The sequence below is a fragment of the Trichoderma aggressivum genome, assembly GCF_033847375.1.
Source record: "Trichoderma aggressivum f. europaeum strain CBS 100526 chromosome Unknown scaffold_034, whole genome shotgun sequence".
Taxonomy (NCBI): domain Eukaryota; kingdom Fungi; phylum Ascomycota; class Sordariomycetes; order Hypocreales; family Hypocreaceae; genus Trichoderma; species Trichoderma aggressivum.
Window position 1 is genome coordinate 249,776 of NW_026946400.1, and position 19,993 is coordinate 269,768.

General features: G+C 51.7%; 9 protein-coding genes across 9 annotated transcripts; 6 read left to right on the forward strand and 3 right to left on the reverse strand.

Moving 5' to 3' along the window:
- Positions 1-1,087: 1,087 nt before the first annotated feature.
- On the forward strand, positions 1,088-1,642 carry Triagg1_7625 (uncharacterized protein; the record flags this gene model as incomplete). The annotated part of the gene is made up of 1 exon (XM_062902381.1): positions 1,088-1,642. One exon carries the CDS (start codon positions 1,088-1,090, stop codon positions 1,640-1,642), a length of 555 nt encoding a protein of 184 aa, XP_062753450.1.
- Positions 1,643-6,559: 4,917 nt separating this feature from the next.
- On the forward strand, positions 6,560-7,828 carry Triagg1_7626 (uncharacterized protein; the record flags this gene model as incomplete). Its single annotated transcript, XM_062902382.1, has 2 exons — positions 6,560-6,787; positions 6,863-7,828. The coding sequence occupies 2 exons, from the start codon at positions 6,560-6,562 to the stop codon at positions 7,826-7,828; spliced, it is 1,194 nt and encodes a 397-aa protein (XP_062753451.1).
- An 827-nt stretch (positions 7,829-8,655) lies between these two features.
- Triagg1_7627 (uncharacterized protein) lies at positions 8,656-9,958 on the forward strand (the record flags this gene model as incomplete). Its single annotated transcript, XM_062902383.1, has 2 exons — positions 8,656-9,237; positions 9,314-9,958. The coding sequence occupies 2 exons, from the start codon at positions 8,656-8,658 to the stop codon at positions 9,956-9,958; spliced, it is 1,227 nt and encodes a 408-aa protein (XP_062753452.1).
- A 573-nt stretch (positions 9,959-10,531) lies between these two features.
- Positions 10,532-11,620, forward strand: Triagg1_7628 (uncharacterized protein; the record flags this gene model as incomplete). The annotated part of the gene is made up of 1 exon (XM_062902385.1): positions 10,532-11,620. The coding sequence occupies one exon, from the start codon at positions 10,532-10,534 to the stop codon at positions 11,618-11,620; it is 1,089 nt and encodes a 362-aa protein (XP_062753453.1).
- Positions 11,621-11,896: 276 nt separating this feature from the next.
- Triagg1_7629 (uncharacterized protein) lies at positions 11,897-12,578 on the reverse strand (the record flags this gene model as incomplete). The annotated part of the gene is made up of 2 exons (XM_062902386.1): positions 11,897-12,440; positions 12,508-12,578. The coding sequence occupies 2 exons, from the start codon at positions 12,576-12,578 to the stop codon at positions 11,897-11,899; spliced, it is 615 nt and encodes a 204-aa protein (XP_062753454.1).
- Positions 12,579-13,203: 625 nt separating this feature from the next.
- Triagg1_7630 (uncharacterized protein) lies at positions 13,204-14,083 on the forward strand (the record flags this gene model as incomplete). Its single annotated transcript, XM_062902387.1, has 2 exons — positions 13,204-13,376; positions 13,519-14,083. The coding sequence occupies 2 exons, from the start codon at positions 13,204-13,206 to the stop codon at positions 14,081-14,083; spliced, it is 738 nt and encodes a 245-aa protein (XP_062753455.1).
- A 791-nt stretch (positions 14,084-14,874) lies between these two features.
- Triagg1_7631 (uncharacterized protein) lies at positions 14,875-16,361 on the forward strand (the record flags this gene model as incomplete). The annotated part of the gene is made up of 2 exons (XM_062902388.1): positions 14,875-15,343; positions 15,415-16,361. 2 exons carry the CDS (start codon positions 14,875-14,877, stop codon positions 16,359-16,361), a joined length of 1,416 nt encoding a protein of 471 aa, XP_062753456.1.
- A 705-nt stretch (positions 16,362-17,066) lies between these two features.
- Positions 17,067-18,493, reverse strand: Triagg1_7632 (uncharacterized protein; the record flags this gene model as incomplete). The annotated part of the gene is made up of 3 exons (XM_062902389.1): positions 17,067-17,770; positions 17,841-18,138; positions 18,263-18,493. The coding sequence occupies 3 exons, from the start codon at positions 18,491-18,493 to the stop codon at positions 17,067-17,069; spliced, it is 1,233 nt and encodes a 410-aa protein (XP_062753457.1).
- Positions 18,494-19,135: 642 nt separating this feature from the next.
- On the reverse strand, positions 19,136-19,801 carry Triagg1_7633 (uncharacterized protein; the record flags this gene model as incomplete). The annotated part of the gene is made up of 2 exons (XM_062902390.1): positions 19,136-19,415; positions 19,521-19,801. 2 exons carry the CDS (start codon positions 19,799-19,801, stop codon positions 19,136-19,138), a joined length of 561 nt encoding a protein of 186 aa, XP_062753458.1.
- Between the last annotated feature and the right edge of the window lie 192 nt (positions 19,802-19,993).

Below are 19,993 nucleotides of genomic sequence, written 5' to 3' on the forward strand. Positions count from 1 at the left end.
CCAAAGTCCACCTTTTGTCCAACGTGATCTCTCCATCTTTGCAAACAAACCTCCATCGCCCCCCCACCGCACGAGTCAAAAGCAATCAGCAAACTGGTCTACAGTAGCACCTCAGCTTTTGATTTGATACTATCAAGTACGAGTACGTACCGGGCCTGATCCCAGCCCGCTAGGAGAATTCTCAGCTTTTTTCCTCTTTCTTTTTTTTTTTTCCCTCCCGGGGCTGCCATGTGGGTTTTGTCTTGAATCTAGTCTTTCCATGGCCCCCAACTTTCAGCCATGCGAGATTCATGAGATGGCACACGTGGGGGCGTCACGATATCAGTACACACAGAATCTTGCCTGCCCTGCATGCACAGTTGCAGTTATGCATCTGTTGCCGCAGACGGAATACAGCTAGGTACGAGTATGATTTCCAGTTGACATACAGTACTCGTAGACATCACATCGGCGCCATCACTCGCCACACGCTACTACCGGCCTGCCTATCTAGCTGGTGCGTCGGAGTAGGCATCATACGTGCAGAGCTGCCGCCAGTCCTTGGTTCAATATCAGCAACTCGAAACTTGGCTCGGGCTCCCTGTTATTTTTTTTCCGGCTGGAAAATGATGTGATCGTCAGGACTTCGCCGAACTTCAAGCCCCCTCAAAACACTCCGCCCACTTCCCGCCATCTTCTCGCCTATGAAACTGTCGATGTCGCTCTCTGGGCATCAAGAGTACTGTACGGTAGCATTCGGTACAGGCATGCCGGTTCGCCGCGTCTGCAGCAGAGCCTGCATATTCATACACAGATCCCCGGACGGCCAAGGCGCTGTGATGCCGGAGTTGCCAATCTCGTCATATGGGACTGATGCATGTTGCTCAACTCCATGGCGGCTCTGCCATTGTGATGCAGGTTTCCACTTGCCAGAACAAGGACATGCCGCACCCATATTCGCCGTTGCTTGGCCGAGCGCAAGCATTGCTGAAATGTCCTGCATGAAAGAGAGAGAAAACAAGCGATATAGATGCCTGTCGTCACCCTGGAACTCGGGGGCTATCATGGTACGAGCACTTGCTGCAACGTTTCCTCAGCGCGCAAAGCAATGCCTACCTACGGAGTACACATTGATCCGTGTGCTTCTATAACCGACACCGACAGCCCTCGAAATATCGGCGCATCGCCGTCAACAGACCGTCAGAGCATCTGTGTTGCCTATTCGGACACCCCCGAAATGCTGTCCTTCACCTTGGCCGGACACGCCGTTGAAAATTCTCCGAGGCCATCTGCCTGTCCCAATGCAGACATGGAGCTTGGTATGGGTGCTTCTGCTTTGGGCATTGCAGAGGAACCAGAGCGGTCCGCGGCTCAAACGCCTTCGTTCCTACAAAGGATTCCTCCAGTCTTTCCAACGGCGAAATCTTTCAAGCCACTCCGCTGCGTGGCTGGTTCGACTGCCGCCGACAAGCTCTCCTCGATAGCCGGCCGGACGTCGTGGCTTGGGCTTCTCTGCTCTGCGCCTTTGCTAGGCCGCGGCTCTTTTGCTTCGAAAGTCGGCCTTGGCCGTCCCCCAGAGGAAGCGTTTGCGACGTTTGGCTTACATGCGCGCGCGCTATGCATATTCGCAATCGAGCATCTCCTCTATATTATGGGTAAGTAGGTAATGTTTCAGACCGAGGCCTGCTGTCTGACGCAGATCTGCCGAGGCCGCACGCATTGAGCTTGCGCTCTTCTCCGTACCTACATGGCATGTCATATGCAAGGGTCGACATACATGTAGCCTAAGCCTAACCCAAGACCCCTAGTCAACGACGTTTTGAGCAGGCAACAATCACTACATGAACGTGCGTGCGTGCGTGCGTGGCCTGCAATAGGTAGGTCATTAACTCATCAACCTCGCCTCTTGTCGATTCTCTCTTCTAGAATTCATTGTGATTCCGGACAGGGGTCTGCCCAGGCACGATCGAAGCCCTTGATAGCAGACTCATACTCGTACATACATGTAAGCCGCATCAATACGACGTGCAACGGCAAGGCTCCGTATGGTCATCTCATCTTATATGCCCCCCTCGGTCTGGACTGCCTGTGCACGCACAAGAGGGCGGGACCGGGCTTATCGAGATTGAGGAGACTTTTCCGTTTACAAGACGGACAGATGCATTTGCTCGCATTCCTGCTGCACGATCCCGGTTTCGATTCCCATGGACAAGGGCATCACAGCATACACCAACATACACAGAGTGACACGCGTACCTGTCTGTCTGCGGGCTTCCTATGGAGCGATACCACCTCGTTCGGCTGGGCACGCCAGTGGAATCGGCAGTAAAGCCTCCATCGGCCGAGATTTGTGCAATGACACTCGCTGCCGCCCGCGGTCGTTATCCATTACTTGGTATTGTGTACTTTGCACGGCACGCCGGAAGCCTTTCTCTCTCTGGAATCATCTCCGGTCGAGACACGTACGGTAGACGACGGAGCCACTATGTGATCATACCCTATGCGCACGATTCGTTGCAGAGGTGTGTTTGTGCCGTGTTTCCCTAATCAGGGATAATTGAGGAGGAGGAGCCCGTCGGTAGAGCCCTGGCCACGAGGCATCAATTACCGAGAAGGGCGGCCTTTTGCGAACAACGACCTCATCACGGACTAGCGAGCTACCCAATGAGGATACAATGTAGAGTTTGTTCTTTGTGCTCCTTGCCAGGTTAGCGTTGTGCGGGGGATCCTCGTGAATACAACATGAAGTAAGAGGGATATAGCTTTGGTAAAACTACAGTTAGTTTATCGACGACTGCCTACGTATCTTGTAAGGACCTCCTTGAAGCTACACCGAAGGCGATACCGTAGAGAATCGCGGGTCCGTCATGAAACGCGATCAAGGATCTGGTCGCATGATTCATGATGGGTCCGATATCCTGGTCGTCCCAAGCCGGACGGAAGATAGGCATCGTGACAGGATCCGTTTATCGAGTCAGGATCATTGGCTAGGAACATGGCGTTTTAGCAATAATTTGTCTAGGAGCGCGGGCTTTGTTTCTTTGTGAAGGATGGCTTGTCCGGTTTGGCTTGTATCAAACTTTAACCAGTTTAGAAGATGGGGATCGTCGTGGAAGGGAGAGCATCTGATTGCATGATGACGACTGCGGTTGTTGTTCAAATAGAGTGCGGCGATTTCTTTCGATATGGCATTTGCAGGGTTAGTGTGTTGAGCTACACGAGAGTATAGCTATGAAGTAGAGATGAAGCTTCTCCATATATAACAGAATACATCCTATATACAGATCTAGAGGCGGATTATGTGTTGCGATGAAATTTTAAGTATACTCTTGGCTTGGGATTAGATTCAACTCTACTGCCTACTCATTCTCAATAATGGAATCATCCAGAAAGCCTCTTTGAAGAATATTGGCAAAGCTAAGGTACTCTGTGTAGAGGAGCCGACAAAGAAATGTTCTTCTCTGAAGATTCTAAGCAGATTCGAACTGATGAAGAAGCCACGACTGATTATATGCATTATTAGTCTATCTAACCTCTCAATCGGCGATTAAGCGCTACTAGAGTGGGGATCAACGATGGCATTTATGTAACGTTGATCGCTCTTGGAAAGATTTCCGTCAGAGAGGTGGATGTTTAATCTACTGGGTAGCGGCAGATGAGTGTATCCCAGAGATGACGGCGAAAGAGTGTCCAGGCTATGAAGAGGTTTTCGAGTTTCATCTCTGTGCGGATCGATGGCGTCGTGGACGATGTTTCGAAAAGTCACCCTGATCTTTTGGAGACCCCTGAGATTGATTGTGTTGAAGGATTGCAGAGGTTCTGTCGTGCGTGGCGGTTTATCAGTAAATGACACTGGGAAGCGAGAAGAATGTCTGACAACTGAATTAAAGAGCGAGACACGAGTTTCATCAATTAAAAGGGGTTATTGTATTTTATGGATGTCTGATTACCAGCCGAGGGTCGTAGGCGCTTGAAGCTTCATGACATGCCTGGATATCTAGGGAGAAGTTCATCGCCATCTGCTGCTTAGAACACGTCCGACATCCGACATTGGCTTCTTTTTGATGTCAAACCCATATCATACCTAGTTACTTGTTTCACTGTCAATATTTAGGAGCCCAATCATAAAGCAGACCGAAACCAACTGTTCTATGATGTCGTATAGAGTCGAGATAGTAGTATGTGCGGCAATTATTCCATGTGCGCTTCTCAACTTGCCTTCAACATGTGTTAAAAACCGCTTGAGACCGAAGTCGTCTCATCTCGGGAGCTTCAAAAATTCATAAGCGACTGGGACTTGAAAGATCTCGCCGGTTACATCTTGTTTGGTTCTTTGACTTTCCAAGACGTCATTGTCTCGTTCCTACTGGAAGATGACCCCGAGACGAACTTGTCGCTGGTAGATGCCTCTTGGCATTGTTGAGTCTCTAAACTGCCATTTAGAGCTGACCGGCTGCAGCAAGGTTATCTCCAACCTCTGCTACTGTACGAGGTGCTCTTAAAGGGTATGGGGAGAGATGTAGATGGTTTTGGCGGACTTCAACATTCTGCCTAGCGGACCATCTACAGGTGAACAAAGCGAGTCCAGTTTTTGGAAGTATCGGGGGCGCCTTATGAATAGAGAGCTCCCCCCTATTTATGCATATAGAAGTCGATGTTAGTCTCCAATTGAAGTGAAACACCCCTTTTCTGTACGCAACATCCTCCGTCCAGCTACCACAACCAAAAAGAAGAGGTGTACTCCCCATGGCAAACATCACTACATTTGGGGTTAGGAGATATATTCGAGCCTGAACTGAGGTATTTGCGGGCTTTGCGTGCGCCCTTGGATGCATAGCTCGCCATAAATTGTGGAATTTCGGCAGTCCTGTCAAATCTCTGCCTCCGACTGTGTCAACGGAAAGGCATCCTTGATAAGAACCAACGTCCTCTATATAGTATGGCTTTCATTATTTTTATTATTAAGTCTGGGGGCGGCCTCCACAGGGCAATGCTACTAATAATAGGCTGCTGTTAAGGAGAAGACGTAGTAGTTGAGATGGCCAAAGAAGGATGTTAGATGAAAAGATTGACACTTTATGTTGCCATGTTGGGTAATGAATCTGAGAAGAACTTTGATTTCCTTCCGGCGGCTTTACAATGAAGATCTACCACAAAGTAATAGGTCAATATTTTTAATAGATTTGGATGCCGAAGTGCAAGGGAGCGGGCTATTGTTGCGTTGACGATCTCGACTGCCGAATTAAACAAAGCCCATTGAGATTAATTCGAGCATTCGGTTCATTAACTCAGAGAAAGGGAGTTGATGGCCACTTCTCCAGCGTTGACGTATGTGATTCCGTTTTAGTGAAATATTGGCAGAAGAGCCCTAGGTCAAGTTGGGGACCCTGGTGATCATTGGCGAGAGCAGTGAGAGATTATTGCTGCTGCGAGTGATGACATATCTGAGACATCCCAATTGCAAGAAACACCCATGATTCTGACTTGTATTCTCCTTTATCCGACACTTTGCCATATAGCCGAATCCACCCAGTGATGCCGTTTTGAAGGACTTTGGCGAACTCGGTACTGCTTTACCACAGTGTGCGAGCTCAACATATGCCATTCAGCATGCTGGACGCTTGTTTCGGCACAAAACCTGGACGATCCACGCATCTTTAACTCTGCGGAGGAGACTGGGGAAGTGGGCCGAGTGCTTGCGGGAAATCTGCCCACGTTGTTAGCTGGTGATTAGACCCCAGCTTAATCGTACGACCAGGTCGCAACGTGACCGAGGCACAAGCCATACGAGCAGCTGTTGAGTGTATTTCTTTCTTCTTCTTTTTTGGGGGATTTTTAATTCCTGGAGCAAGAAAACTTTCTGACAATGGGTGAAACTGGTCCGTCCATCACTGAGGAATATGCAATGGATGGTGAGGTCTTTTGCATGTGATTGAGTTCAAGTTATTGATTGTCCACCTACCGACTAATTAGGCAATCCATCTACTGCCCAATTCACTCTTTAAACCCCGTATCCCAAATCTGCCTCGCCTCTTCAATTCTAAAGTGATTAATGGGTGTCACCGTATTTGTAACCGGTGACAAAAGAGCCGTTGTCGCAGCACTCGCCCCAATGGCTGTCCACGGCACAACGGCTCTTGACTCGGTATTTCTCGGCTCGGCAGCACTCCAGCTTTTTCTCCAGCGGTCCGGAGAACCCCACGCCCTGGAAAGCTCCCCTCAGAGTAACCCCTGAGTGACTTGGTCACATGGGCAGGCAGCGTGCGTTGACGCAGGTACCGCACAGGTATCGCCAAAGTGCGCACAGGCGCATGACGTCTCTCGGAGCCGGAGTTTCGATCCGCTATCCATTCTTGACCAGCTTTTTGTTTTCCTTGATCCTTACAATCATTTGCCCCTTAGCCTTAGCATTTGGCCTCGCTAAACCGTTGAACCGTTGCTGCGATTTTCCCTTTTGTCTTCGCATCCTCCTTTTGTTGCCCTCCTTCTTTTGCTTCAAAGAATCTGAAACGACTTCTGCGGGCATGTCGTTTCCATAGACTCGTCTGGTCATCGCAAAACTATCCGCCACTGCGCCGCAATGCCGTCCGCCTATGCGGATGCGGGCTCCATGGCCGACATAGCACGCGACAAAGCTCGACAGCATGGCGCGACTGTGGTTGGCACTGCGGCTTCGGCTCCTGTGCCGAGAAGAAAAGAGGCTGCCGTTTCCGCTGCAAACGACGACGCCGTGGCCTCGCGCGCAAAGACTCGCTCGTGGGACTATATCTGGAGGTCCGGTGTCGCCGGGGGTATCGCAGGATGCGCTGTGAGTTTTCTTGCCTGGGAGACTGAATCAGTCGAAATGTGCAGGAATTGTCTTTGCTAACCGCTTCATGGACAGGCCAAAACGACAGTGGCGCCTCTCGATCGCGTCAAAATTCTCTTCCAGACCAGCAATCCGCAATTTGCAAAATACACCGGCTCCTCGTTTGGAGTCGCTTCCGCGATGAAAGACATATACCTCCAAGAAGGCGGCAGAGGGCTCTTCAGGGGCCACTCAGCCACCCTCCTCAGAATTTTCCCCTATGCCGGCATTAAATTCCTCGCCTACGAGCAGATTCGCTCCATGATTATTCCCGACAAAAACCACGAGACGCCATTTCGACGACTAATCAGTGGTAGTCTTGCCGGCGTGACCTCTGTCTTTTTCACATACCCCTTGGAAGTTGTTCGGGTCCGTCTCGCCTTTGAGACCAGGAGAGATGGCCGGTCATCCCTGACATCCATTTGTCGCCAAATCTATAATGAACACCCCGTTGAAAAAACCCGAACACCAAAACTGCCGAATTCACCTGGAATCGCTGCCGCCGTGGACTCAGCCGCCTCTGTCGTCGAATCCGTTGCACCGCGAGTCGGCCTTGTGAATTTCTACCGGGGATTTGCTCCCACCATGCTCGGCATGCTGCCGTATGCTGGCGTGTCCTTCCTCACTCACGACACCATGTCCGACCTTCTTCGCCATCCTTCCATCGCCGAGCACACAACTCTGCCGAAAAAGAAGAACCACCCAGAAGGCAAGGCGGCACCGCTTCGGTCCTGGGCCGAACTCACGGCCGGAGGCGTAGCCGGCATGATTTCTCAAACGAGCTCTTACCCTCTGGAGGTTGTCCGACGACGCATGCAGGTTGGCGGCGCTGTTGGCGATGGCCGAAGGCTACGAGTCGGCGAGACGGCGGCTATGATCCTCCGAGAGCGCGGCTTCCGTGGCTTCTTCGTCGGCCTCACGATTGGGTATGTCAAGGTGATTCCCTTGGCGGCGGTGAGCTTCTACACCTACGAACGCATGAAGCTTGTTTTTGGTATATAAAGAAAGAGGAAAACGAAGGCACGGCTGTACTGGCGTTGGCGAATTTTTTCTGTCTTTTGGGTTGTAAAGCATTACGTGTAAAGATTTCTGTTTTTTTTTTTTTGTCTTCTTTGTTGCTCTCTTTTTGTATCATTGAGCCTCCAAGGGTACCTCGAAAGGACGGAGTTGAGGTTGAGCCCGGTTAGAGTGCGGGACATGGTGGGATTGGTTACATGTAAAACAGCTCAGAGCGTTTTCGTAGAATGCAATAGAGTTGCATTCAATGCATTCTGCCGTGCCGTGATTTGTTGGGTGGTCATTCATTTTACTAATCGGGTATGTGTGAAGTGAGGTGGTGCTGAACCAGGCGCCTCACGTTCCAAACTGAGCTGCTCATATCTAATATGTATGATGCACTGGCAAATAGTTGATAGTACTCACTATATATGCATACAACAAATATAGAACTTTAGCAATCCCTTTATTCAATTTCACCGAGTTTCACCATTAAAGCAGCGTTTAAACGTCCCTCCAATGGGCACCATCTCACTTATCCTGGCTGAGAGGTCAAGCTGCAATCTCATTGGCCGACACGGCGCTGCAGCTTTTTAGCCTCCCTCAGCCTTGCTGCGCTACAACCTCTCTTCACCAACTTACATCTCCCAACTACAGTATCGTCCCCCTACAGCCTCATCACCAGCGGGCCTCTTCTCTCGATTACGCGGCGCATCAATTGGCCTCCCACAATCAATCATTGACAGCACCGCCCTCTTCCATCTCCCCCAGTCGACCGCCTCTCCTACAAAGCTTGAAGTCCTTTTCCCGCCCTCGCGCCTCTCGCGTCCATCATGGCGCCCACCGACCACGATCCCCTCCTTGTCCTTCGGCAGTCCATCTCGAGCAGCCAGCCCTTCATCCCGACCGCGTCTGCCGATGCAGCGGCGCCCGAAGTCCCTCTCTCCAAGGCCACGCACCTGCAGTTCACAGGGCTCTCCCTCCCCTTGCCGATAGACTCGCCCACGCGCTTCATCTCGAGCGACAAGCCCGTCGACCTGCGCAGTATCTACTTTGCCTGGCTCAACCGTGAGCTTGCCATTCCGGAATACAATGCCTCGGCGACAACACTCAACGACGACCTCGCCGCCAACGGGTCGAGCGGCAAGGTGCAGAATCTGGGCTTCATCGAGAGGCTAGATCTGATTACTTGGCTGGAAGGTGCCAGTGAAGAAAGCGAGTACATCAAGCCCTTGGCCGGTGATGCGAGCGCGGCGGCTGCTGGAGCGGCTCCGTCCTCAAAGACTGGTGCTGCGGCCTTGGCTGCGCAGGCGAGGTCCGGCAAGGGGACAATTGACCCGCGGCTGGCGAGCGTGTACGATGGCGAGCGCCGGATGGGCGACCGGAACACGGTCCTGAGGGGCATCAAACCCACGGTAAGTGAATCGATGCCTTACTTGGAGCTGCTTGTACGCCGTGTACTGGTGGGAACTTGGCTGACGCTGCCTTTAGGATTTTTCTCACGTCCGAAAACTCGCCATTCCCTTTATTCAAAAGAAGTCACAGTCCTCTTCCGCTATTGGCTCAACGCAGTCGCTCTCCATCAACCAAAAGGGCCCTTCCCGACGCCCTGACCCCATCATCCTGCTTTCTCCATCCGCCTCGTCTCTACTGCGCATGTCCAATGCCCGATCCTTCCTCGAGGACGGCAAGTTTGTGCCTCCTGATGCCGGAGCGTCCACCGCCTCGATGCTTCACGTCCAGCGCATCATTCCCGGCATCGACCCCAACCGACCTATGCGCTTCATCCTTGTCGAGGGGTCGGAGCAGTTCAAGCCCGAATACTGGAACCGCATCGTTGCGGTGTTTACAACAGGCCAGACGTGGCAGTTCAAGAATTACAAGTGGAGCAGCCCCAACGAGCTGTTCAAGCACACCATGGGCGTGTTCGTCGGATGGAGAGGCGACCTGCCGCCGGATAATATCCGCGGCTGGGGCCATCGTGTCATGAGCACCAGTGTAGACCGCTGGCGAGGCGAAGACGACGTTGCCTCGCGGTTTAGAGATAAGGAGGTTGTGGAGTATATTTGGAAGTCTATTGAGATGAACATGCGGAGCAAGGGATGGAGGAAAGACGCTGCCCCAGCGTCCATATAAGCCAAAACCCTGTTGGTCCTTTTGGCAAGGTTAAAAAGGATGGGAAATCGTGAGTGGTATCAAGGGGTTGGAAAGGATGAACAAAGATGCCCCAAAGGCGCGAGGCATTTGCCATGGCACAGCTAGGGCTATTTGGTGGTTTGGGAGAGAATGTACAACACAATCAGCACGTATACATTTTTCCTTGTTTCGTTTTGGAGCGACGGCGTTTTGGTTTTTTTTCTTTCCATTCACTCCTCTTTTCTAACAAGGGGTAGAAGAGAAGAGTGAAAGGACGAGTAAAAGTAAGATAATAAAGAAAAAGAAAATGAAAGAGTCGGTATTGTCATTTTTAGCCAATTGTGTTAACGAGTGTGATTGATGTAATCCTATTGGCCCTTTATACACAGTACTAGCGCTAAAACGCTGGTAAGTGTAATCTTTTGTTCACTTTCCATGACCAAAAGCATCTGCCTTTGCTTGCCATATATGTCTGCAGTGACTTTTCGAATGGCTTTGTCTCTTTATTTGTGATACGCAATATATGCTTGTCATTGATTACAGCATAATGTTTGTATAATCTCATGCGCCGACATGGCCTCTGGCAGCACATATGAGACAGCACCTCCCAGCTCACCACCATCGTCAATCCTCTTCCAATCGAGCAACAACAACAACAACAACAACAATGACTCTCCTGCCTTCGTCCTGCTCGACATTCCTCGCTCCCTAGAAGAAGCCCAAGTTCCCCCCGGCCACCGGCCCGCGGCTCGCATCGTCTCCGGGCCTCCCCCGCTGGAGCCTCTTGCTACCCCGGAGCCGCGCAATGGGGCGTCGGCGAGCCATTCGCCGTCTGCGGGAGCTCAAATTGCTGAATTGATGGCTGCGGCGGCTGCTCGGGGCGCGTTGGATGAGCTTCGGGGTCGGTATTCGGGGCCGTTTTTGCTGGACCGGGTTTGTCATTCTGCAGGGGAAGAAGGGGTGTCTGCTGTTGATGCCGGTGCTGATGCTACCGGTGGTGAATCGGCTGAGGCTTGTCGCATCGGGATTCCGGTTGGAGCTGAATATCTCCACGGAACGATCCAAGACTTGCGGCAGACATTCATCGACACGGCACCGCAGTTCAACCTCGTTGTACTTGATCCTCCGTGGCCCAATCGATCTGTTCGCAGGAAGAAGACGGGTAGTTACAACACTGCCTATAATCTCACGGATATCCAGCAGCTTCTCCTCAGCATCCCTGTTCCCTTACATCTTGCCCCCGACGGCTTAGTAGCTGTCTGGATCACGAACAAGTCTAGTGTTTTCGACCTCGTCACCTCTCCCAGAGGGCTCTTTGCGTCCTGGGGTCTAGAGCTGGTAACACAATGGACGTGGCTCAAGATCACTTCATCTGGCGAGCCCATGTTCGATATGGAGTCGACATGGAGGAAACCGTGGGAGACGCTCCTCATAGCAAAGCGGATCGGCGCAAAAGCTCCGAGCAGGCTTAAGCCTCGAGTCATTGTGGCGGTGCCCGACGTACACTCGCGGAAGCCGAGCCTTCGGTTCTTGTTTGAGGATGTTCTTGGGAGGGATTACGCTGCTTTGGAAGTGTTTGCACGGAATCTGACTTGTGGGTGGTGGAGCTGGGGGGATCAAGTGTTGCGGTTTCAAGCAGCGGAGCATTGGGTTCAATCTTGACGTTGATGTAATGTTAATGCCGTGAGATCGTTGTCCAAAGTAGAAAGAATTGACCTTGAGGCTGTTTTGTTCAAGTTCAAGAGTAATATACATAAGGTACATACATACATACATGCACATGCTATGCGTCCAAGTCGTACACTGGCTACCGAGTTGCCATCATCCCCTCTTTTCCTGTATGTTCCCAATAGAAGAAGAAAACCCCCAGTGCTCGCTCCCTCTATTTGGTATTCCGTTTTCCATTATTCCCTTTTTTTTTCTCAATTTTATTCCATTTCATGAAGTAGTCGTCGTCTTCTCCGCTGATTTCACAGCCTTGTCCTTGCCCAGAATCTGATCCCACCTAGGATCCAACACAACATTGTTCTCCCACTTGACCTCTCCCGCCAGCATCTTCTTGGCCAAGTTGCCCAGCTCCGCCCGCTCCTTGGGCACGGGCTCCTGGCTCTTGAGCGGGATCTGGAACCGCTGCCGCACGAGCTGCTCCTCGTTGCGCTTCTCAATCGTGTCCTCGCGCATCTTCCACAGCTCGTTGCTCCAGGGCTCCAGGTCCGCCGGCACCTCGGGCCACTGGAAGGGCCTGGCCAGCTCGACCGTCATCATCTTCTGCGGCTGCGGCCGGTACCAGGAGCGCGAGCTGGTGCTGCGCTGGGTGAGCGGCTGCTGCTTGACGTAGGACCGGACGGCGGCGACCTCGACGCCGTAGAGGTTCCACAGGTAGTCTCGCAGGTCAAACTTTGTGAATCGCAGGGGCACCTTGAAGCAGGCCTCGTTGGGCGGGAGGTGTTCTTTTCGGAGCATTGTGATGACATGGTTTGGCCTGTGGGGGAACTGGGTGGTGAGTTATTGCGCAAGGGGATTTCACGGGCTGCGGAGGTTTGGCGCACAAGAAAACTTGCTTCTGGCCCAGCTTGAAGGCGGGGAATTGGCGCGCGGCGGCTTTCACTGCCTCGGCCATGGCTGCAGCGTTGAATTGGGATCTGGTCGAGATGATGCTATACAGGCATCTCAATATCAAGTCAGTTTGCAGATCGGAGTTCGATGTCCAAAGTTTTGCCCATGTGGGGTCAGGATTGGCCGATACAGTGTTGCGATATGGGACACTGTGTTATCAACACTGTATCGCCATCGTCCCGCCATGTACTGTTTGTAGCTGTGTATTGCCATTGGATCTCAACCATGCAAAGCGCATGCATGATGGATAATTGGATTGGACGTTTCCTAAACAAGGGTCCTAGTCGTCGCCATATAGCCGTTGATATTATGAGCCAATAAAAGCTCACAAAGTTGGCTCAATATATCCCTCCATCCTCACCAATAGCAGCCGTTCATGATCGCCACGTCCTACGAAGGATTCAAGTGACATGTAGCCAAATAACCTCTCATTTCTGTCGGGACTTTTGTTGTGTGTAATTGTTGCGTATAATAGAAGCGCAAATCATATGGACATTATTTCTTACATCTATCATTCCAAACCTGTGGCTTAAATTGTTCTCCCTCTGTTCACAATCACCAGCCAGGAGCTAGATTCTACACTCGTACCTTGTCTCTTCAATTTGAGTCTTTACTATATCGCATTCAACATGGCAGTCTCAAACCCCGGACCTCAGATTATCTTGTACGATTTAGCTTGCACCAAAGACGTCTGTTTTTCTCCAGTCGTCTGGCGCATTAGACTGTTGCTCAATTATAAGCAAATTCCCTACAAGACAGTCTTCCTCGAGATGCCGGATATCGAGCCCACGCTCAAGGGGCTGTAAGTCTTCATCGTCTCTTTCTCAATGAATACCAAGTTTTATGCTGTGACCGACTCTTGCTTAGCCCCCTTTTGGCCCTTTTACTACACTCTCAATATACAAATATGCAACTTGAGCACTCCAGATAACATGGGAACACAGCGGCTTGCCTCCCCATGACCCTGCCTCTGGGAATTTCAACTACACGGTGCCCACCATCCACCATTTGCCGACCAACAAATACATAATGGACTCGAAGCCCATTTCGGAATTCCTAGAGTCGACATACCCAGAGCCTTCGGTGGCCCTCACTTCGGAACTGGGTACCGAAATCGAGACCAAGATACGCTCATTGGTAGCCCCAACCTTTTACAGGTCGGCAATGCCTCGCGAGGTTCACATCTTGTCACCACGAGCGCAAGAGTACTTCCGACGCTCTCGCGAGGGTCGGTTTGGAAAAACGCTGGAAGAATTGCTCGCGGGCGAAGAGGAGCGCTGGCAGGCGGTCGATGCCGATCGGCGTGCTGTTGGAGAGCTGATGCGGACAAACAAGGCGCTTGGGCCGTTTATACTCGGAGCTCGACCGAGCTACAGCGACTTCTTCATTGCGGGATCTCTTCAATCTGTCAAGGTGATTGACGAGGGAGTGTTCCAGAGGAGCGTGGAGTGCCCTGGCTTCAAGGACATTTATGAGGCGTGTTTGCCGTACATGGAGAAGAAGGACTGAGTGCTCTTTGTAGATGGATTCACTCGATGGGTGAAGACGAGTTGACTGGGCAGTGCGATGCAAATCTTGGCAATGGATAAATTGAGTCTCAGGTCTCTGCAGAATACCTATGAATCTGATTTCCTGCAAACGCAATTCCATGGCTGCTCGACTCACTGCAATCATTGACCCCTGGCTGCATGTTGCCATCCTGCCGCGGGCCATTATTAGAGCTGTCAACGTTAATGAATGAAAAATGGCGAGCTGTGCAGTCACAGCTAAACAGTGTTGTTTGTTCAGAAAGGACTTTGTCGAGTCTTGTTACGGATGTCAAAGAGAGAGATGCACGGCCGGCTCCCCCTTTGTCCGAATCGACTCTCTCTTTATACACTGAAACCAACAAATCGACGACATGAAAGCAATCGTTCAGGTTGAAAGAGCCATTGATCGATCCACCTCCGATAGAAGCTGTTCAAATGCTTCTAGTCTCATGCAACCTACATATATTCCGCCTGTTTGGAGGGCTCGGCTCCCTACAGCTGCAAATTGACTGCTGGCATCCTCACTGCATCGACGCAGCTGCCCAGCACTGCCAAATTACCTCCCACAGCACATTCATAGTGCCCACGACGCCCTATAATTGCATTCATCTAGCCAAGTTACCGAATCTCCCCCCCCAAGTCATCCATCCGCAAACGCACTTCGTCCACCCTTTGAAAAGGGACGTCAAACTCAGTCGTCAACACCGTCCTCGAGCAGCATGCGCAGTACCGAGAACTCTCTGACTCTATCATACACCCAAATACCCAATCATGGAGACGAAAACACAAACCATCTCGGCCTCACCTCAAAAGAGCCGTAGCAGCAGCAGCACCCCCCTTCGACGCAGAAAAGCCCGTCGATACCACAAAACCTCGCCCAAGAAACGCACTCCCACCCCCAGAAGCTCTCCCTACCGCTGCTCAAAGTCGCCCCGGAAAGTCCACCAGTCGCCGATGAGGCCATGGGGAGGCGAGGACGACGGCGAGCGGCTCGTCCACGGCGCGATCCTGGACAGCATGGAGACGGAGAAGAGGCGATATCTGGGCAGCCAGCGGTGGAACGGGCTGGAAGAGCGGCTGTTTGAGATTCTGTTCCTGCGACAGGAGATCCCGCTCTTGCCGCTGCACTGGGAGGTTGATTTTCGAGGCGTTCCCGTTTCGGGGGATTTGTTCTGTTACAGGAGGGGGGTGAAGCCGATTGTGTATGCGCACACGACTGGACCTATAGGCGGATTTCGAGGTAAGTAAGAAATTTCTGTTCCCTCTCCTTTATTTGCCTAGACGAAGCTTTTAAACTGACGCGGGAGGTAGCAACTTGGGCGCTATCACGACTCATTGACCTCACTGCCAACGTCCGCACAAACTGCCAGTCGGGTCTGCGTCGAAAGGTGCCCGAAATGATCAAGACAGCCTTGGATAAGTACCTCAGCTGGGCGGCTGAAGACGGAGGCTACAGCCATCTGAAGTACACCCCCAATGTCGCGGTCGAGATCGTCGATAGGAACGGCCAAGGTCGTATGTTGGCGGACTTTGTCGAGACACGCATGAGAGAGTTGGCACGGGCACACCGAGACTTGCTCGCCATCAAGACGGAGCAGGGGAGCTATTCAACTGACATGGATGTAGACATGGAGGTCGAGACGCAAATCAAGACTGAAGCAGAAGCCTCCGTCGAGCAGCAGCCCGGCGGCGGCAGAAGCAAGTCTTGGAGGACGTTTGGCGCACGGATGATGAACAAACTGTTCCAACTACTGCGGCGGCCCGTCATAAAGCCAGAATCCCACGGAGAAACATCCGTCATTGACAGCGGAGATGACGAGCCAAAGACGAGACGAGGCAACGACCACGCAAGGGGCAGAGTATACGTGAAGCGAGAGGAAGAAGCAGAAATCGCAATCAAACGGGAACAGTTTGACGATTCAGACGACGACATCACAATGGCAGACATTCCCATGGCTTCGACAACAACGCTCCACTCGTCGGCTCCTCCAACATCATACACTCGTCCGCCGCCCGTCGTGTTCGGCTTCTTTATCGTTGCTACCTCTGTCATTTTACTCACCGCCGACGCTTCAAAGGAAGACGCCGACATGAATATCAACTACCACGTAGACCTGAATTTCCAAGAATGCAGACTGGGCGTGTGGAATGCCTTGACGGTGGCGATTGCGACGTGTCTTGCGAGAGACGACATGATGAAGAGGATGGGGGACTTTGAGGAGGAGGGAGTTGTCGAAGAGAGTGATCCGGATGCTTGATTTTTCTTTTCTTTAAAGGGGTAGAGGCATGAGAAGAGAAGGTTGTTGAGGATACTGTTGCTGTAGCTGCCTGGGATTTCTGCGTGTGGCATTGATCTTTTTTTGATACGACGTCTGTTTGCATCTTGCTGCTTTTTTTTTGTCTGGTCTGGTTTGAGATGAGATACCTTTTGGTTGATGTTGTTTCCCCCGTGTTAGATAGTGGTATGTATAAATAAAGCTCCCCTTTCTAATGCATCAACCTACCTCTAATACAGTGATGCTTGACAAAGCAACAAAATACAAACTGAATGGCGAGCGGATGGTAGTAATAAAACATGTTGGAGATTTGGCACGTATGTCCTTCCCATGCCCTCTATCTATATCATATATCAAAAGAATGCCATCTTATCATCCCAGTTCTAAACCCCCTTAAAACGCCTCACACAAAGTGACCGGGTCCGCTCCAAATCCTTCCAATCAGTCCTCCGCCGTTCTTTTTTGTAAAACTTGAGTAGTCTTCTTCTTATTTCCATCGCCCCCTTTCTCCTCCCATCTAGTGAATTTATACATGGTGATATCGCCTCTCGATATTCGCTTCTCCTCTCCGCAATGCTGGGTGTATGTCTTCGCATCATAATGCTCACTGTCAATGTACATGAAAAGAAAATTAAAAATAGCAAATGAAGAAAGAAAACGAGCAAGCAGGAATATCTCTTCTTTTTTTTACAGTGCTGCTTCATTCTCGGGATTTTCCAGAGGCATCCAAACCTCCAGCTTGTGAAGCAGCCGCTGGTACAAGAAGAGCATGCAGCCGCTCTGGATAAAAGTCCACACGCCACGGGGCCCGACGCCGCGGAACCAGCCGCTCATACCCTCGGTATGGTAGATGACTCTCAGTCCGGTGAAGACGGATGACGTCTTGAGCGCGATGGCGCCGGGCCTGGGCCTATGCGTGCTTGGGGACGACGTGGATATCAGTCGCTTCTGAGGGTTGGGGTCCTTGGGCCGATGTGAATGTTCGGGCTCGGAAGGTATGTTGACCTGCGTCTGCAGGCGAGTCTTGACGACGTCGAGGGGACATGTGATGACGCCGGCGAGACCGCCCGCAGCGGCGCCGGTTAAGAGCTCCAGGGGCACGCCGATGTCGCGGCTCTGCTTGTACACTCTTGACCAAGCCTGGAACTGCTCCCAGAACATAAACTGTAGCGCGGAGAAGGGTAGGTCTCGATACAAGGTGGCCTTGTAGCCGTGGAAGAGCGCAGAGGTACCCTCTGTTCGGATGATTGTGCGTGCGGCGTCGAGGGTGCCGCGGTAGTTGTAGCCGGAGACGAAATGGGGGTTGTTGTAGCGTCCCTGCAGTTGCAGTCGGGTTTTGAGGACTTCGGATGGCACATAGACAATGGAAGCCGCCAGGTCTCCCAGGAATCCTGGAGAAGGGGCAAGGTTAGTTTCGCATGAACAACGAGGAACCGCAGGTTTGTTCCAATTGTGACTCACCCGCCGAGAGATAAGCGAGATGGTGATTAAGGCCGTGATCTATCAAGAACCGCTTGCTCCATTCGTATGTGCCAAAAAACATGAGCGTGCCTGGAAATGAACCGCTCAGCGCTGGGAGCCAGCCTCCGTACAAGCCCCTCGCAATGCCCTCCTGCCGCCAGATGGTGTGGTAGGACCGCCCCAAGGAAGAGTATTTCGGAGGGAAATGAGGATCTCCCTGCTGTCGCGTCTTGACGGTATCCAGTGAATGCATCAGCATATCACCGGTTGAGCCTCCAAGGCCTCCCGCAATCATTGCCTTGCAAGATCGAACCATTAGTCCTGAAAACACACATATAAAAAGGACCCCTCATTGCAAGAGCCCAAAATAAACCACAACGTCATAGCCCGGAACAGCAAAGGAACAAAGAAGGAGCACCAACGTGAATATATGGCGGCCGGCCCTCAGCCTCGACATCTTGGCCCTGCATGGCGTGAACAGATTGGCTGTCGGACGAGGCTATCGAGAAATGGCCGGCATGGCGAGGCTCCAGGGCAGTGTCACGGCCTGCCGCCGCAGTGGAATCGCTGGATGTCGCGCCGTCGGGCTTTGCGGTCGCAGAGTTGAAGCCGGCGAGGGGGAATTGCGAGGAGCTGGAGAGGCCTTCGGACATTTGAGAAAGGAGGGAAAAGAGCGCCCAATTGAGAGAACTCTCGGCTTTGTCTAGGTACTATGCGAAAAGAGAAGAAATGACAAAAGAAGAAAAAGAAGAAGAGTAAAGAAGGAAAAAAAAAGGGTCCTCGGGGAAAAAAAGAAAAAACAACAGTCCGGCGCACGACAGCGCAAAGTCGCAACTGGGAGCAAAACTCGTCTCCCCTTGTTTTATGACGAGAATGAAACAAGCGGGAGAGCGAAAATGCGATGGCGAAAAGGTCGAATTCAACGGCGAAGCCTCTTTCCAGGGTCTCGATGCCTTGGGCGATCGCGTGGGCTCCCGAACGCTCGCTGAGAACTTTTTGCCCTGAGGCTCCTGATAGGGCGGTTTTGGTGGTTGGGCTGCGCCACACGTGCTGATCCGCTGTGGCGTGACCGGTGAATTGACGGGGTTTTGCTTCGGTCAGCGAGCCATGACGTTGAGTGCCGTACATATATATATATAGTATTCAATTAGATGCTATAATTGATTGATACAAGTGGTATTTGTTTCCAACTAATGATACATTCATCTGCCCAAAAGACGCCGCCCAAATGCATGTGTAGCAGCCCCCATCATACTCGTACATGTACACACTCCCCTGAGGTATCCCGCACTTGATCACTCCACCAAAGGCCTGTCATGCTCCCACCACTGGACGGGCCCAAACTTCTTCAACGGATACACGATATGCGTCACTCTCCCTGTCAGCAACCTCTTTGAAATCGGTCCATACGTGTTGCTGTCCAGACTCGAGCCCGGCGGACCATCTCCCTCCACCCAGACGTGTCCCTGCGGTATCCTGACCGTTGGAACGGGATACGGCTTCTTTGTCTTGATGACATCGCCTTCTAGGGCGACAACCCTCTTGACTGCAATCACCTCGGGATGAAAAGGGCTCCTGCAATAAGACGATTGCATCAGTACATTCCAGTCTCGTAAACATCATACATCGTAGCGGCCGTAATTCATCTTCACACTGAAAAACAGATTACAACAAACTCACCTCAAAGTCACTATCATCCCTCTCTGCAAATCCTCCTGCGGCGACCACTTGTAGTTCAACACGACGTCCCTCCGCAGCGACGAATCCCTATCCGCATTCATAAACGGATACATTGATGACCCGTCCACAACCGTCAGCTCGGCCACGTGCAGGTTGAACCACGCAATCACCGGTATCCACGTCGCAAAGCCGATGAGGTTCAGCGCCGTCGTCCGGGAGAAGCTTGGAGTGCCTCCGGCTGCGCTACCTCTTATTCGTGCCCATAGCGAATTGAGCGCCATGGAGGTGCTCCCGAGGGATACCGCAGTGAAGAAGAAATATGAGGACCAATACAGCTTATATAAATGCCGTCGCAGAGCAGTGAGCAGCTCAGTAGATCAATCCATAAAGAGCGTTGACAATCTTAGAAATAGCTTAAGCCCTTTGCCAGTACTGATTTGGGAAAAAAGTTGCTTAGTGGTGGGGTTAGCTCA